General features: G+C 49.5%; 7 protein-coding genes across 7 annotated transcripts; 3 read left to right on the forward strand and 4 right to left on the reverse strand.

Annotated features, from left to right (window-relative positions):
* Window positions 1-478: 478 nt before the first annotated feature.
* EI90DRAFT_3144475 (uncharacterized protein) lies at window positions 479-1,479 on the forward strand (the record flags this gene model as incomplete). Its single annotated transcript, XM_039065150.1, has 5 exons — window positions 479-584; window positions 701-979; window positions 1,048-1,139; window positions 1,197-1,256; window positions 1,318-1,479. The coding sequence occupies 5 exons, from the start codon at window positions 479-481 to the stop codon at window positions 1,477-1,479; spliced, it is 699 nt and encodes a 232-aa protein (XP_038919887.1).
* Window positions 1,458-3,374, reverse strand: EI90DRAFT_3042911 (mitochondrial carrier domain-containing protein). The gene is made up of 8 exons (XM_039059213.1): window positions 3,253-3,374; window positions 3,174-3,190; window positions 3,123-3,126; window positions 2,666-2,956; window positions 2,416-2,593; window positions 2,253-2,356; window positions 1,958-2,195; window positions 1,458-1,893 (listed from the first exon to the last, which is right to left on the reverse strand). Exons 1-8 carry the CDS (start codon window positions 3,308-3,310, stop codon window positions 1,866-1,868), a joined length of 918 nt encoding a protein of 305 aa, XP_038919888.1. The 5' UTR covers window positions 3,311-3,374; the 3' UTR covers window positions 1,458-1,865.
* Window positions 3,375-3,764: 390 nt separating this feature from the next.
* EI90DRAFT_3118868 (uncharacterized protein) lies at window positions 3,765-7,022 on the reverse strand (the record flags this gene model as incomplete). The annotated part of the gene is made up of 7 exons (XM_039063150.1): window positions 3,765-3,825; window positions 3,885-4,777; window positions 4,830-4,916; window positions 4,977-5,744; window positions 5,795-6,046; window positions 6,100-6,863; window positions 6,932-7,022. The coding sequence occupies 7 exons, from the start codon at window positions 7,020-7,022 to the stop codon at window positions 3,765-3,767; spliced, it is 2,916 nt and encodes a 971-aa protein (XP_038919889.1).
* A 149-nt stretch (window positions 7,023-7,171) lies between these two features.
* Window positions 7,172-8,512, forward strand: EI90DRAFT_2648310 (DNA-directed RNA polymerase III subunit Rpc5). The gene is made up of 5 exons (XM_039053395.1): window positions 7,172-7,649; window positions 7,700-8,067; window positions 8,119-8,253; window positions 8,311-8,456; window position 8,512. Exons 1-3 carry the CDS (start codon window positions 7,241-7,243, stop codon window positions 8,227-8,229), a joined length of 888 nt encoding a protein of 295 aa, XP_038919890.1. The 5' UTR covers window positions 7,172-7,240; the 3' UTR covers window positions 8,230-8,253; window positions 8,311-8,456; window position 8,512.
* On the reverse strand, window positions 8,206-9,220 carry EI90DRAFT_2647893 (zinc-finger domain-containing protein). The gene is made up of 6 exons (XM_039053394.1): window positions 8,770-9,220; window positions 8,680-8,720; window positions 8,604-8,629; window positions 8,509-8,514; window positions 8,281-8,453; window positions 8,206-8,220 (listed from the first exon to the last, which is right to left on the reverse strand). Exons 1-5 carry the CDS (start codon window positions 9,071-9,073, stop codon window positions 8,417-8,419), a joined length of 414 nt encoding a protein of 137 aa, XP_038919891.1. The 5' UTR covers window positions 9,074-9,220; the 3' UTR covers window positions 8,206-8,220; window positions 8,281-8,416.
* Window positions 9,221-9,911: 691 nt separating this feature from the next.
* Window positions 9,912-11,752, forward strand: EI90DRAFT_2910358 (alpha-1,3-glucanase; the record flags this gene model as incomplete). The annotated part of the gene is made up of 13 exons (XM_039054396.1): window positions 9,912-9,967; window positions 10,023-10,142; window positions 10,202-10,397; window positions 10,455-10,529; window positions 10,584-10,631; window positions 10,684-10,756; window positions 10,815-10,845; window positions 10,896-10,965; window positions 11,021-11,036; window positions 11,090-11,113; window positions 11,169-11,228; window positions 11,286-11,440; window positions 11,498-11,752. Coding segments are annotated over 13 exons (1,179 nt in total), but the record flags the coding sequence as incomplete, so codon positions are not given.
* On the reverse strand, window positions 11,669-13,567 carry EI90DRAFT_2968280 (tRNA synthetases class I-domain-containing protein; the record flags this gene model as incomplete). Its single annotated transcript, XM_039055619.1, has 7 exons — window positions 11,669-12,073; window positions 12,129-12,722; window positions 12,778-13,118; window positions 13,180-13,198; window positions 13,252-13,313; window positions 13,367-13,387; window positions 13,453-13,567. 7 exons carry the CDS (start codon window positions 13,565-13,567, stop codon window positions 11,921-11,923), a joined length of 1,305 nt encoding a protein of 434 aa, XP_038919893.1. The 3' UTR covers window positions 11,669-11,920.
* Window positions 13,568-15,502: the final 1,935 nt, after the last annotated feature.

The raw sequence follows: 15,502 nt of genomic DNA on the forward strand, positions 1-15,502 counted from the left end.
TACATGCGCCACTAACCCCCCGCAAAGGACCGCTGAGAGGTACAAGCGGCGAGCCATCGAAATGAAGCGGAAGACGAATATGTGTGGAGAAAGATTTGGATACAGCTTAAGATTATAATTCATGCTATAAAAAGGCTCAGTACAGTAGACTCAGGACGATCCTCGGTTTCACTTTCACAAACTGTTGGCCAGTCTGCATCGATCCATGTTTCATAGAATTTGGGTGCGCTGAGAATACCACACTAGATTCAATTCATTTCAAGGTCTCAGTCTGCGTCATGCAGCTGGTCAGCAAAACCCCGGCATAGTCGTAGGTTGCACCCATGGGGAGCCAAGGATATGACCCTGCCCTTGGCTGGTCCCGGTTGTGCGACTTGCTGTAGCCCCCGGGAAAGACATGACCGGGGAATTGCCGGACCATCCCCAACCGGTCCTTAGCCGTTTCCCTCGAGCTTTTTTGTCACATTCCACACGAACAATGAGCGCGCCTAACGCAGTTACACGCAAGGACATTAATCCCTTGCTCGCCAAATATCTTGCAAGCCTTGCTGCGAGGCCCCTCCTGACGAAAGCTGTTACCGCCGGTGCGCTGCTCACGCTGGCTACATTCTTTAGCACTCACACACATTATTACCAACGACGGAACTCTCGAACCCTCTGCATGCTCCTATGCCTGCATGGTTCGTGCATCTTCACACAGGCGCACTGTCGTTTGTCCAAGAAGTCCTCGCCAACCATTTAGCTGGCGTCAACCTACCTGCCCCCAAATCAGCCAACCCCTTGCGCAGCTTCACAGCAGCCGCCAAGATAGACAGTAGAGCATTCAAACTCGCCCTATACGGCTTCTTTATCTCTGCTCCTCTCGGGCACTACGCAGTCGGTTCTCTTCAAAAGTTTTTCGAAGGCAAGAATGGTCCATCAGCAAGATTTCTGCTTCTGCTAGGGAACAACTTGTTTGTTGCCCCTCTTCAAACTGCCGGTGCGTCGTGCCCTATATTGTTATCTGCGCTCTGCGCAATACCCATAGTTCATGAATTGATCTTCCAGCATACTTGACATCTATGGCCGTGATCGGTGGAGCAAGGTCGTCGAGCCAGATCTTGGCTGTGCTCAAGTCTAAGTTCTTCCCAGTGCTCAAGGTATTTGTGTCAGCACACTTGTGGCACTTCAGCCGTTGATTCACCCGTGCATTCAAGATGACGTGGGCGATCTCACCCATCGCCGTGCTTACAGCACAGAAATTCCTTCCCCCAGAGGTGCGTCACAGCTTCAATGCTTAAATCGCATCCAACCCGATCTATCCTGCATTTCTTTCAGACATGGGTTATCTTCTTCAACCTCGTTAGCTTTGTGATGGGGACTAACCTCAACACCGCCATCAAGAAGCAAAAGTTGAAGGCCTTGGCAGAGGAACAGGCCAAGAAAGAACGTGAAGCAAAAGAGAAAGGTGGGAGTGGGGTCGAGTCAACTCGTGTCTAGCTCCATTGACTTCGTCATTGTTGCCCCAACGCCCCACTTGACAGTTCTTCTCCACTAGCCTTTCACCCTTGCATATTAATACTACTCTTATTCTTCATGCATGCAAATCGGTGGGATTGTTTTTAGGTCTATCGACTCCCACATCCTGTACTTTCTGTGTTTCAATTTTACACATGTTGACGTTGCTGGTTCCAAGAAACTCGACTCTAGTATGATTTGCAATAACCCACACATGCTGTTCGTAGACATGTAAAGCAACAAGTGGAAATGAAATTTCGGGCCCCCACATAGATAAGATCAAGGAAAACACGAGTGAAATGAAGGGATGAACTTTTCGATGATCATCGCTAATGATGCGGTATCCTCGGTTATCGGTATTCATTCAGCTAATGTTTCGCCGGTGTCCCTTTGACCCTGTGTTGGGAAAGATTTGAGATCAGACGGATAGCCACGGAAAAAGAATTCCTTCCTAACTCACCAGATTTTAACATAATCAGCGAGAGAAACCATGCAAATGGTTTGCCAGATACCCAGCCCGACACGAGGAGTAACACCACGGTACAAACCCTTAATACCATTTTCACGGTAGACGTATGCGAGGGTATTTAAGACAGTAGGCTTGGCGGGACGCTTTGAGTCGGCAGATTGCTTGACCATGGACTGCATCTCCACACGAACGACTTCGATAGGCTGGTTCCATGTTCCAAGAGCACCACCTTTTGAGGGTCAGATTCAATTCCCGACCTCTGGAAATGACGAATGAATTATCATACCAATAGCTGAACTGGCAATCTTGTCGAGAGCCGTGACCTGCTCGCCTTCCCCCTTGCCCTTATACTTACGAATGAGGTCCTCAGCTAGACGAGCGAAACCCATCCTATTGAAATTTCAAAGTTAATTTCTATAGTACGAAAGACAGGCTATCCCGAAGCCTACCGAGAACCCCAGTTGGTTGCCTGACGAACCGCAACGGCATTCACTCCCTTGTTGATTCCCGCGATACCCTCTCTGCGATAGATATCAGCGAAAACAGCCCACGTTGATGGTGGCTTTACACCCGTGGCAGCTTGCTTCGATCGCGTTATTTCTGCCGTCTTCATGCACGTCGTGAAGCCTATTTTCGGAAGGGGTTGCAGCATTCAGTTCCACCCGAATTGACTCAAAAGGACAAAGAAAATGAATTCACCCATCGTAGCGTACGCTTGAGCAACGCCACCGCTGATACCTCCTAGCAGACCACCGGTCGCCTGACTTACGCCAAACGATGCCGCGCCACGTTCGACTTCAGCAGCCGTGAAGATCAACACGCCTCCTTTTGTCGATGCCTCGATCCAAGCCCAAGGGATGAGACCTTGGTAGAACCCGGTAACGCCGCCTCGTGCCCAGACACCCTTCAGTGCCTGTGCCATCGTCTGGTTACGGTTGGCGGCCATTTGAGTCTTGATGACTTCGAGAGGCTGGCCTAATGTAGTGACCTAGTAAAAATACATGAACGCGGCGCCTACTAGCGCTGTTTTAGCCAGCCACTTGGAGGGGCGAGCATACCTCCTGGTAATGCGGATTAGGGGGTTAATGAGTTAACAATGTGCATACAAGCATCGAAAAGGACCTACAAACTAAAGATCCAATGCACGAAAACCGCACAAAATGAGTGTCAGATGACAGTTCCAGGCAATATCAGGGCAGTCTCTGACCATGTTCATAATAGCGCCTAGATAAGCATTCAGGTGAATACATGAACGAGCATATCAACGATGATGAACAGTATCCCACCGACGGCGATGTTACTCCAGTTTATCCCATGTTGACCTGGTTCCTTCGCGATGGCCATCTCTTGGTGATAGTTGGGTGGAAGATCGTGGAGGGGTCGCCTGGGAGGGAGGCGAAAATTCGAGGAGCAGGAGGATGGGTTATGAAAAGAAAAAAGGATGAAAAGACGCGAAGCAGTGAAAGCGTTGGGACCAAATGGCTTTCCACAGCGTGGGGAAAACTCGGACTATGAGAATCGAATTGAATTGGGCCAATTTAATCCTTCCCCAACTGGTTAAGTATCGTCCCATCCTCTCACGGAAAAATAAATTAATTTAGGGGGGGAGCAATGGATGTGTCGCTCATGTACAGGAGGGAGGCGGGTATGTGAGAGAGGTATAGAGAAAAGCAAAATAAGGGAAACGAGGGTGTGGATTCACAAGATGGAAGACGAAGAACGACATGAGTTACCGCAAAAACTGGAACCGTATTCGTCGTGAACAACCATATCGAGTCAAAAAAAAAAAACAAGAAAATCATGCCGATGCAGAAATGTCGCTGACGCGAGCCTTGAGTTGGCTGAGCTCATCAGCTTGCCTACAAGGGAAGATATCTTAAGAGATGCCTTCGGACGGGTGTAGAGCATTTTAACTTACCGCTTGAGATCATCTTCAAGCTCACCCTTCTCTTGAGTTGCAAATACAAGCTCCAGTTCCTTATGTTCCTTCTCACCCTGCACCTCGTTGACCAACTCTTCGAGCCGAGCAACTTGATCCTTCAACGCCTGCATTTCTTTGTTATGCTCCGCCTCTAACGTCATTAAAGTCACGTTGTGAGCCTGGTGGAGCTTCTCGATTTCCTCTTTGCTCACTCCCGCTTTACTCGGAGTGTGTCGCGGCGAAGAAGGGGGCGAGCGGACCTGTTGGAATGTCGCGATTTGTGCCAAGGCTTTCTCCTTCGCATCCCGCTCGTCCTCGAGCACATGACGAAGTTCGGCCTTCTCAGCGTTGTGGTGAGCCAACTCTTGCTCATGCTGATCTTTCAAAGTCGTAATATCTTGAGTGTGTTTGGACACTATGTCCTCCAACTCTCGGGCATGTGCCGCAGTGTGCGCGTCGGTATCCGAGGCAAAAGACAGTTGAGTGTCCTCGAGTAACTTTTTATAGGTGTTCATGTCATCAATGGCACTCTCCACCTCCCTCCTCGCCTGCGCCAGCTTCTCCTGAGCGGCGGCATCAGCACTTGCGGATGCCGTCGTAACGGCATTGCGCGCTTCATTGACCTGTTCCTTGAGAACAGCCTTGTCCTCCTCAGAAGAAGCGAGATGTGTCTTACTCTTCGCGAGATCATCAGTAGTGGCGGCAAGGTTGACAGAGAGTTCCTTAATATGCTTATTGAGTGCGCCTGTTTGTTCCTCCAGAATCTCCTTATGGGATGCACTGAGCTCTGCGATATTGTTTTGGTGAGTGGCTTGCAATTGTTCGTGAGTCGCCTGAGATTGAGCACGGAAAGCTGCTAGTTCCTGTGCATGAGCGGCAGCGGCTTCAGACTAGGGAGGTATGAGGAATTTACATATGCATCTACATATACCCCTTGCTTACTTTGGCATCATTGAACGCCTTCTGCAATAACTCATCATGCTGATTGCGAATTTCGCGGACTTGAGCATCGAATTTCGCTTGTTGAGCCTAAAAACATATAATGTGCGAGATAAGAACGGCAAGGTTGAAGATGCAACGAGAACGCACTTCAAGATCCTTGGACAATCTATCAACAGTATTATTCAAGGAAGCAATCTCCTGCTCATGATTCTGCTTTGCTGCGATGAGCAACTTCTCCTGCTCCTCAACCTGGGCTTTGACTCGAGCTTCGTGCCGCTCCGTCAATGTCGTCAGTGCCACCTCTCTAGCGGCAGAGGCCTTAGTTTCAGCGTCGGCAAGAGCGGCAGCGAGATCAGACGTGTGCTTCTCCCTTGTAGCTTCAAGTGTTTCTTCCCATTTCTTCGCGGCAGCCTCGTGAGCTGAGGCTGCGCGTTGGATGTCCTCTTGAAGGCTCTTGGTTAATTGATCCTTCTCTTCCCAGTGCTGTTGTTTGAGCAAGGCGACCTCCTTTTGACGTCCATTAACCTCTTTGTCCGCTACTTCATTAGCCTCGAGCACCTCTACGTTAAGTTCGTCTATCTTGCTCGTGAGCTCCGCATTGTCCTTCTGATATTTCTCGAGATCGGCCCGGAGATTCTGAATAAGTCTCTCGTTTTCAGCATTCCGGATTTGAGCATCAGCGAGCTTTTGAGCTTCCTCGGAGAGCACTGCAGCGTGCTTCTTGCTAGCCACTTCCAGCTCAGCTCTGACAGCAACAGCTTCCACCAATGCCGCTTCGCCTTGAGACCTTGCATCTTCAAGGGTTCTGATTTGCTCGGAAGCGCTAGCCAATAATTTTCTGGCTTCGTCCAATTCGACCCTGACCCGATCTGCCTCCGAGGCTGTGGCAGCTGCATGCGTCTGTGCAGCTTGAAGCTAAGGACACATATTAGCGGCATGTGTCGACGTTAGTGGAAGGACCTTACCTGCTCTTTTAGCTTTTCTGCTTCTGCAATCGAAGCTTCAAACTCGGCCTTCAGCGAGGCGATGTCAGCAACCAAAGTCTGGTTGGATTCGGTGTAGCCCTTAACAGTTGTTGAAAGTCTCTCAAATTCTGCAGTTTGTTGAACGCCCTGTGCAGTGGCATGCTCAAGTTTTGCTTGAAGGTCACTTAGTTCCACCCTAAGCCCCTCGATCACTCCGCTCTTCGCATCGAGCTCTTTGAGGCTTTCGGCGACCTAACAAACAATTGAAAAGAAACCCAAATGAAATGCAGGATACAAGACTATACTTTGGCGTCTAGCTCAGACTTTGCGGTAGGAGGCGTTTTAACATCCCTAACGGATGGAGGGGTAGCACGAGCCGCAGACACGCTTGGGCGTATGACATGTCGGGACCCAGCAGTTGGGGCAGTTGGAGTCGGACGATTAGCAGCAGGCTTTCTGCCGGCATCAGTGGACACCGGGGTTGCCTTCCCACCCGTGACAGAAAGGGTAGGGGAATCTCGGGACGGTGCAACAGGCTTGACGTCTGTTGCAGACTTCAGCGCTGTATTGGCAGCCGTGCTAGAACGAAGAGGGGGCTTTGCGGAACTGGGAGCTACGGATGCACGCGAAGCAGGAGGCTTAGTGGCACTTGTAGATGGAGGAGCAGTAGAGAGTCTGCGAGAAACTGCAGACGTCGTAGTAGTACTAGTTGTAGGAGGAGCTTTGGTGGCAAAGATCGCGGTTGAGGTCTTGGGTGGTGCAGACACGGATGAACTCAATAACTTCCTAGCCGCAGTAGATGCAGGAGTTTTCGAGCTAGGAGCAGGGGCAATGGATGGCCTTCCAGCAGCCGGCTTGTTACCAGGTGTGGCTGTTGATTTGGGCAGCGGACGTGTCGCCGATTTTGCGGCTGCCGGGGTTGTTCTCGTTTTTGCGTCGGTAGATACAGGCGCCTTCACCTTTATAGTCGCAGCGGTAGATTGGGTGTCCTCTGGGTCGGCGGCAGAAACTGACCCGAGGCCTTTCTCTAATGTCTCATCACTGATGGCTTGGAGAGTTCCGCCGACCTCTGCGGGAAATAACATCAATCCCATTATTTCACGTAGGAAGGATAGGGACCCACAACCTCTTACATACCGTTTGAGACAGCGTTTCCCGGGCCCTCTGGTAATTGCACAGTCGCGTCCCCGTTGAGACCATTTTGGAGTGACACGATGGCTTCAGCCATGACTTTTGATACTAAACCCCATTAATGCGCGTAGAATGTGAGAGGAAAGAGTTGGACGCACAGGAGAAGACCTAGAGAACGTAACAACCCCACTTCAGCCAAGAGAGAGCTCAGCGGCAGGTCTGTTTCTTTCGAAAGCGTGAGGCTTTCTGTCACGTGATGAGGGCTGATCATGTTCTCGAACTGAAAAGGGAATCCTTATCGCGCCCCAAGTATTCATGAGCTCGAACATCGAAGGGGATGAAGTGCCAATTGCTGTCTTGCCAATCAAATACTCTCAATCCATGCACCCTAATCTCCACCTGCACCAGTTTCACCTCCTAGGCAGGTCGCTAGTGGTACCACCGGAAGCTCAGGAAGCTGGGAAAATTATCAAAGCTCGATACAAATCAAAAACAGGGCGCTACGAGATTCATCTGCCAAACGACGTGCGAGCCTCTCACTGGAATGCTGGAAAAGGGCTTGGATATGGTTCTGCACGCTTCGAACAGGACCGGGAGGAGGCTGCTGTTCACGACATCAAACTCAAATCGAAAGAGCCACAAGAGACTCGGCTTAGTGAAACTCGGCTTACCAGCGAAAAAGTGGAGCACCATGGAGAATACGTGATTGGTGTCGTTCGTGATGGTAGGCATAGACAACACCAGGACCGATATACTCCTCAACGACGCTCTTAGGTTGTCTTCACCTCCATCCCATCAGTGAAACTCATCAGTTTAAGCCCAATCTCTCATATCTTGATTTTTCAAGGAAGACAAGTTCCAAAAGAGCAGCCTTAGGGGCGCCCGTGAACCCAGCCTCTGATGACGAAGGGCCTGACTCTGACGATGCGGATGATGATCACCCTGCCGTTGGATCGGCGGCTTCGAAGCCAAAGAAAAGGCCTGGGGCAGGTGCAGGGCTCCGAGAAATTAGCGTGTCGGCTAAGCGGACAGACGATGGCTGGCAAGGAGCATCTTTGTCTGATGTACGGTTAGAGATAATGGCGAAAACTCAAAGTGAAAGAGAAGCACGTTGGTTTGACTTGGAATACCGTGGAATTGAGGTACCTAATCCATCCATGCCTGCCGAGAATAATTTTGATGGAATATCACAGAGCGTTGAAGGTGGTGAAGCGTATGAAAAGCTATTTTCAACGCGTTCGGATGTGCTTGAATGCGCTTCGAGTATGAGTAGCATACTAGATAACGTCAAAGGCCTGCGCTGAAGATCCTCGTTCACCCTGGCTGACGTATAGCATAATTTTTACACTACAGACATCTTTTCACGCTTCAGCGTCAGCTTCTAGGTCCCACGCCATAGGCAGACTGGTTCATGATATTGTATGACGGGGGTACAGTCCAATGCGGCTCTAATACGCAATGAAATAACCACGTGTTACACGAGAGGGTGACTCAGTGATGGTGGTGTGCCCGTTGGAAGCGAAGCCCACTGGTAGGAAACATCTCAGTCGTAGTACGTTCCCTCCAACAAATGACAAACATACCAGTAGCTGAAAAATGGGAGAAAGAGCATGCAAGAAGATGAGGATACGTAAGAATTGCCGGACAAGTGACCCGAACAGATACGTCTATAACATACCCGCATGGCCGTGGGCCGGGTTTATCCTGTGGGTGCATTGTCAGACATACTCAAAGCGAAGCTAATGACAACTCACAAGGTTGATGAATATTTTTGGATGACCAAGAGGCCCTCCACCTGATATGAAGTCGTTAGTCAGTACCGAGAAAGAAAACTGTCAACTTGCCTCCGTCACACACAGCGATACGGGCATCGCTCAGAATAATTGGCTGGCTGTTCACCATCTCCATAGCGCTTTGAGGTGTAGGTTGATACTCCTGTGCTATTTGCTCGAAGCGGGGACTCGATTTAGGTGGTGGGCGGAGTTGCTGGGACGTTGACCATGGCTCAAGTCTATCTGGAGCCTGAGGAACGGATTCTACAGGGCCTGGTATTGGAGGGAGAGGCACAGAACTGCCCAGCACTGTCGTAGAGGATGCTAACGTCTTAGTGAAACGTACCGACGGCAGCGATCTCAGCTTCGGCAACATTTGTGTCACCGAGTTTGGGGGCCGGCTGCGTCCGGCTTATGTCAGCGTGGTCTCCGAAGTTTGGACGCGGGCAATGCCTTTTACACTGGAAAATTGGTTTCTGGACCTGAACGTGTTGGTGCAACGTCAGTGGGGTGTCTATCAGCTGACTAGAAGCACCCTGCGCCCCCCGTTTGAGTTGTGCAAAACTTGACTGAGGCTAATAGACGAATAAACTGTTCTTCTGCGCGTCATGTGTGGCCTAACTTCAGGGATCCACTTTAAAACCCCTGGACGTGTCTGAGTTTCGGTCGGCATGTTCTTCGCAGCCAAGTCGGCATTCTGTATGCTTCCCCACGCCGGGAACTATTTGTGGCTGACACCCGAAGATTCACTCCAAGCAAGACAACCGCTTGGGTCAAATGTCATCGGTGCCAGGAAAAACTTGTCTTGCTCCTTCCCCTTGGCATCGACAGCTGACGCAATGTGGGTGGTACATAAAACAACCGAGTCTGGAGCCGTCTTCGGTAGTCTAAGCCTCAATCGTCACCGAGTGATGGATGAAAAAGTATTAAAGATGCAAGCCTCTCCGATTTCCCGCACTGTTCCAGAATGCGTCTTACATACTATACCTCAGCTATCCTTCTTCTGTCAGGCGCCGCGTACGCTGCACCGGGAAAATATACACGCGAACGAAGGGCGCCTACTTCCTCGGGAAAAGTCGTCGTTGCTCAGTAGGCATCCCCGGATCGTTACGGTTTCGGCACTAACATGGTTCCCCAGTTTCATAGTTGGGAACTCATACGTGAGTCTGTGGCCATAAGTGTGTGTGTGTGTTCCTGATTAGGAACCACTCCAGTCGTACACTCAAGACTTATGGAGGACCAATATTCAAGTTGCTCAAGCGGGTGGCATGTAAGCTCGCATTGTCAATTTTTTTTCATTCCAATCTCAGTGTTCACGCTGGTAGCGATGGCTTCGCCCTAAATGTCGGCTCTGACTCTTGGCAGCAAGACAGAGTTAGCGATGCATATGCCGCAGCCGCCTCATTAGGCACCAGCTTCAAGCTCTTCATTTCTCTGGACATGAGGTTCGTTAAGCACTTGGCTTTGAATGCGGGCATCACAGATCATTGACGCCCCCACTCAGCGTGATACCGTGTGCAAATGCAGGCGACGCAGCGCTGGTCCGCTCATACATCAATAACTACGCTCAAAACGGGAATCAACTCTACTACCAAGGAAAGCAAGTAGTTTCGACATTCGCTGGGGAAAATTGTCGCTTTGGCCAAGGTAACCTCAATGACGCTTGGAACTATGCGGTTAAGACGAGCGTAAACAGTAGCGTATGCCCGATAGCACTGGTGCTTTTTTGCTCAGCCCTGACGTATTTTTGTGGCCAGATTGCCTTTATTCCCTCGTTCTTCGTGGACCCGAACACGTTCGGCAGTCTATCTGTCATTGACGGTGATTTCAACGTGCGATGACATATTAGCATCGATTGCATTTGGGACTCATTTCATTTCCATCAGTGGAATGGTGGCTGGCCGCAAGGGAATTCCGACATAACCTGGAATTCCGTAGGTTTCAACGTTGTGATGATCGGTGACATGGCTGAATCCAAATTATCAGGATGCAACACACCGCAGTGCAATAGGCAATCGCTTTTATATGGCTGCAGTGTCACCTTTGTTCTTTACGGCAAGTTGAAACTCATTCTCCCATGCACGTCTAACCGGTGTTTGTATAGCACTATGGTCCAGACTCATACAACAAGAACTGGATATATAGAAGGTTGGGTGGGATCCAGTTTTTTTTTTTGCCCAGCACTGAGTATTTCGCAGCGATGATTGGCTTTATTCGGCGCGTTGGGAACAATTGTTTATTTACCGACGCCAAATTGACATAGTTCAAGTGAGTTTGTTCGAAAAGTATAGGGTTTTCTCTTACATGGTCTTCTATTTCGTAGATCATTTCGTGGAATGGTATGTTCTTCCACTAAATTCGCCTCCTGAGCTCGCTCTTGATTATCTTGCAGATTATGGTGAATCACATTACATCGGTAGATATAATGATTCTGTGACTACTCCTTCAGTGTTTAATCTAATTTCAACCAGGTCCCATTGGCCCCGATCAACCCAATTCACAAGCATGGGTCAACGGCTTTGATCATCAAGGTATACGATTCTACGAAACTCAATTGACATCGATCGTTGTACTGATTCTTCCTCTAGGCTGGGTTACGATGACAAATTTCTATGCCACCGGGTGGAAGGCTGGTGCCTTTCCAACGATCACTAAGAGTCAAATATTCTTGTCCGCCCGGCCCCATTCTCGCGATGCCGTGATCAACAATGCGGCCGTCCCAAAGCCTTCAAATTGGCAATGGGTTAGTCCATTATGTGTTGAAATCATTCGTACAGCGTCTCATACCCTTCCACCACAGACTGACGACAATCTTTATGCCACGATCTTCGCAGCCAAAATAGCAACGTTAAAACTTCAGATTGGCTCTTCCAATATCACGTCAAACATACGGGTGGGCGTAAACAAAGTTAGCCTGCCCCTTAGTCCAGGGTCGCCGACTGCTACGTTAGTAAGTGGGGAAGCCGATTTTATTAAATTCTCTCCTAGTGGCTTCACCTATACTGCTACCCCCACTGCATATAATTTTAATTACTATATGGCTGCATCCCCCTAAATCTATTCGTTCCAAAGACTGCATATTTGTAATTGATTAATGTATGTAACAATAGTCTTCGCGTTGCTGTACAAATTCCAAACTGTTAAATCACCGCCGTACCAAGTGTGCACATTCCCTCTCGACAATATGCGCAACGTGCAGTTTGCAGTCCTTCAGGCCAAATGACTACTCTATCGATAGCTTTCCACTTGTGCCTTGGACAATCTCTTGTGTGCCATTGACTGCGTCCGCGGTCGGCGCCACCGATGCTTCAAAGGGGACACTTGACTCCTTTATAACATTCTCATTGGCGGCTGGATGTTTCTGCCCGCCTTTCTCCTGTAAACACAGACGGGTCAAAAAGCTTTCCGAAGAGACGGAGGACGAAGTTTACCTTCTTCTTCTTCGCCTCCTTCGTTACTGGTTTTTCGGACGGATAAGCATCTTGGTTGGCTTTTTGAAAATCTGGATCGCTATCATATGCCTTTTGGATTGGTTCAAGAAGTCTGATAATGGCATTCGCCACAGCTGTTTTCAGATCTCCAGGGTGTAGTTTTTTGTCCACAAAGTCCTTCTCTATTTGCTCGTAGGAAGAGTAATGCATAGAGCCGCCCCACTTCTCTGGGCGCGAAATCGAGAAAACGGTGCCTGGAGGGGCGTCATCGAGGACGAAAGGCTTCTGCAATTCAGATTTTGCATCGACTTCTCCCGATGTTCGCATTTCTATCCACAGTTTGCTTATCGGGATGAGCACTGCCCCAACGAAGGACAGGACACCATTTTCCGCAATATTCCCTTCTTCACAAAACGCCGCCTTGATCTTTCTACGAACGTCAGCCGGCTTGTCCAGGAAGTCTATTTTTGAGTTGGGATCAGAAGAAGACATCTTGCTCCCAGCCAATCCTGGTACCATCGGATTCATGAGATGGGCACGTTTCCGATAGCCCAGTTTGGGAAGGGTAGCCTCAGCGAAAGTGAATATCTTCCGCTGTAAAATTCCATGTTAGCGAGAGCATTTCGCTCGTAATCGTAATGGATTTTACCTGGTCAACCCCTCCAAATTGAAAATCACAATCGAGGTACTGCTCATCCAAGGCTTGCAATCCCGGATATAGCAGTCCGCTGAGTAGAGGACTAGCGACTTGCTTTACGACTTCTGCCCCTGCCTTCTTCGCGTCATGCTCTGTGACGGTAGCGCACAATCGATAATTATCCATATTGTATTCCTTAGTTAGCTGATAGTCTGAACCGACAACGAACTTCAATTTTTCTACGGGCACCCCGATAGAAACAAAAACCGAGCGAAGGACGTATGAATAGTATTTGACTCGATGTTGAACCAACTCAAGAGGCGCTTTGAGGTTGTCTAAGAATGCGTGGACATCTGGAATATATAAGTAAGAGTTACACTAGCAGAGGCAAGCATTGACACGCCATGAGCGCACCTGCGAGCAGAATTGTGACCTATTGGCGTTTTTCAGACAAACCGTCAGCACTTTTTAGCCATTAAAACATACCTCGGTGCCTGCCTTCAGGAAATCGGATATTTTTGTCATAGGAACAAAGTAACCGATGTGCGCTGTGTCCTCAATCTTAACAATCGTCGCTGTCGTATCATGCAACACAACATACGTCTTCCGGTAGGCGCAGTGCCTAATGGAAAGAACCGCCCCGATCAATTTCAGGCGGTCGCGACGGAAAACGCAGGCAGCATTCACCCCAGTAGCACTTCAATGGTCTCCCTTCCTCCAAAATCTTTTTGATGATATCCCCACCGAGAACCTCTTGGAGGTTACGGGTTACTAATTGGTAGGTCGCTGCGATATCTGTCATGGTGAGATCGAGGAGGCGCCGCCTGAGAGTAATCTGTTCATTTTTGACTCATTTCACAACCTTCCCACGGTCCAACTCGTCCGCTCTCAGACCCTTTTGGGGTAGCTTCTGTTCCGCCGATATGAAGCCCCTTGCGGCTTTAGGGCTCGGCTTTGGCGATGCTTTGGCCCGTGAACCACTGAGGGGAGTGATAAACTCCAGTAGATGCACTTCGGCCGATAATCGAGTGCTTTGCAGTCGGCTTGTTCGCCTCGATCTGCGTCCTGCACCAGGATAGTCGACTTAATCTATGTCTGAAGTCGACTCGTCGATTGACGCTGTGGCCACTCTCGTTGCTGAGAGTGCAAGCGTCATTTTTTTTACCATGTTTATCGTGCGATTCAGAGTGCTGCGCTTATAATTAAGCGGGAATTTTCTTTTTGGTTCCTTCCTCAGTTTACGTACTCTGAACTGAGGCGTGGTCCTTTGTTCTCGGAAAGATCTGTTTATTGACATCTGTACCCTACTTGCATTAAATACACTTCTTGTACCCTGAACTGAGCACAGTAACGCTAAATTCCAATGATCTGTATACACCAGGGTTCTGCTTTCGCACAACCATGTGGACGGCGCATCACCCTTTTGGGGTGCGGGATCATTCAAAACGGCACTGAAGTTCATCCCTGAACCGAAAGCGATGTCCTTGCTGCTCATCAACGACCTGCACATTCGGAGGAAGATTATAAGGACAACAAGTCTACCTTCTTCATTGCTGGAAGGTAACAATGGACTCTCTCAAGGCGTGATTATTGTCAACCCGTTCTCCTGTCCGGAGACCATTCCCTTGATGCAGCCAAGATGTAGATATATGATTTAGAAGCGGAAGTTGACTCTGGGTGCTCACTTTCGCAATAATTTTGTATTACTCCAATGAGTTATTATGTGCACGTTTGGGGCCTACTTAGAGACCTGATTCGGTTCAGAACAACAACCTCGGGCGAATCTCAGGCCGGGGCTCGGTCAAGTGCGTCCGATCATGCATGGTTCCAGCGTCAGCGATAGGGATAACGAATACCTCGTGGTGAGCCAGTAAGGCGGATATCACCACTTGGAACTTGACATCCGGGTCCGAGCCCCGCAAATGGAAGCGCACTTTTCTGGGAGCTGGGACTAACACTGCTTGCTATCATGATCATCCCTCAATCAAATTTCCTGCTCTGATGCAGGATGGCACAGCCAAATTCATACATTGGAGATGGGTAACGTCTGGCGGAGCCCTGTGGGGGCGATTCTTAAGACGCCCCTGGATATACAAGGCTGTGGGGTCATAGAGTAGAAGTTGGCGGGTTATGGTTATTGGACTAAGTGTTGGCGTTTGCTGAAACGCCTTCCCCCCCCTCCCCCGGCGCTTCGCCCAGGACAAGAAAATTTCCCTGTATGAAAGTGGCTAGCCTTGCGCAGATGTCAAGGACTCGAATTAAGCATTGGAGATGATCTCGCACTCGGCGAAATGGGTACAGACAATGGGCAGTGGGGTTAAAGGCATTGGCTAGTGGGGGGGGGGCAGCTTTCATATGATTCCATCGTCCGACAGCCTGGTGACTCCTCGGGAAGCGGTGTGCAGTGTGGGTGACCTTGATGGTGTAGTTTGGTCGACATGAATCTGGGGTGCAACGGGTGACGGGATGGCAGGGGGGGAGGACATGCGCACCATTATGCGCTTGTCTTATCGCACTCGGCCTGGAAATCATCGTCCCCACCGCTTACATCGTTTGCTTTGCTCTCGCTCGAGCCTTGCTGCACTTCATAGCCGGAATATACTCACTAGATGGATCATCACACTCTGGGGATGCGATGGCACAACCCGATCTTACTTTTTCACGTGGAAAGGGTACAAGGTGCATGGGCGGTCACACCACTCTGCGGCCCACAGAGAACAATTGCGTGGCATCCCAT

Source organism: Cantharellus anzutake (genome assembly GCF_015039405.1).
Source record: "Cantharellus anzutake strain C23 chromosome Unknown EI90scaffold_9, whole genome shotgun sequence".
NCBI classification, from domain to species: domain Eukaryota; kingdom Fungi; phylum Basidiomycota; class Agaricomycetes; order Cantharellales; family Hydnaceae; genus Cantharellus; species Cantharellus anzutake.

Coding starts and splice junctions, on each gene's coding strand:
- EI90DRAFT_3042911 (XM_039059213.1), bottom strand. CDS start 3,310: ATGGCCATCGCGAAGGAACCAGGTCAACATGGGATAAACTGGAGTAAC. Junction 2,594..2,665: donor TCAAGCGTACGCTACGATGG/GTGAATTCATTT, acceptor TTCCGAAAATAG/GCTTCACGACGTGCATGAAG. Junction 1,894..1,957: donor GCTGATTATGTTAAAATCTG/GTGAGTTAGGAA, acceptor TTCCCAACACAG/GGTCAAAGGGACACCGGCGA.
- EI90DRAFT_2648310 (XM_039053395.1), top strand. CDS start 7,241: ATGAGCTCGAACATCGAAGGGGATGAAGTGCCAATTGCTGTCTTGCCA. Junction 7,650..7,699: donor GATTGGTGTCGTTCGTGATG/GTAGGCATAGAC, acceptor CGACGCTCTTAG/GTTGTCTTCACCTCCATCCC. Junction 8,068..8,118: donor TGGAATACCGTGGAATTGAG/GTACCTAATCCA, acceptor GGAATATCACAG/AGCGTTGAAGGTGGTGAAGC.
- EI90DRAFT_2647893 (XM_039053394.1), bottom strand. CDS start 9,073: ATGTTGCCGAAGCTGAGATCGCTGCCGTCGGTACGTTTCACTAAGACG. Junction 8,721..8,769: donor TATCGCTGTGTGTGACGGAG/GCAAGTTGACAG, acceptor ACTTCATATCAG/GTGGAGGGCCTCTTGGTCAT. Junction 8,630..8,679: donor CAAAAATATTCATCAACCTT/GTGAGTTGTCAT, acceptor ATGCACCCACAG/GATAAACCCGGCCCACGGCC.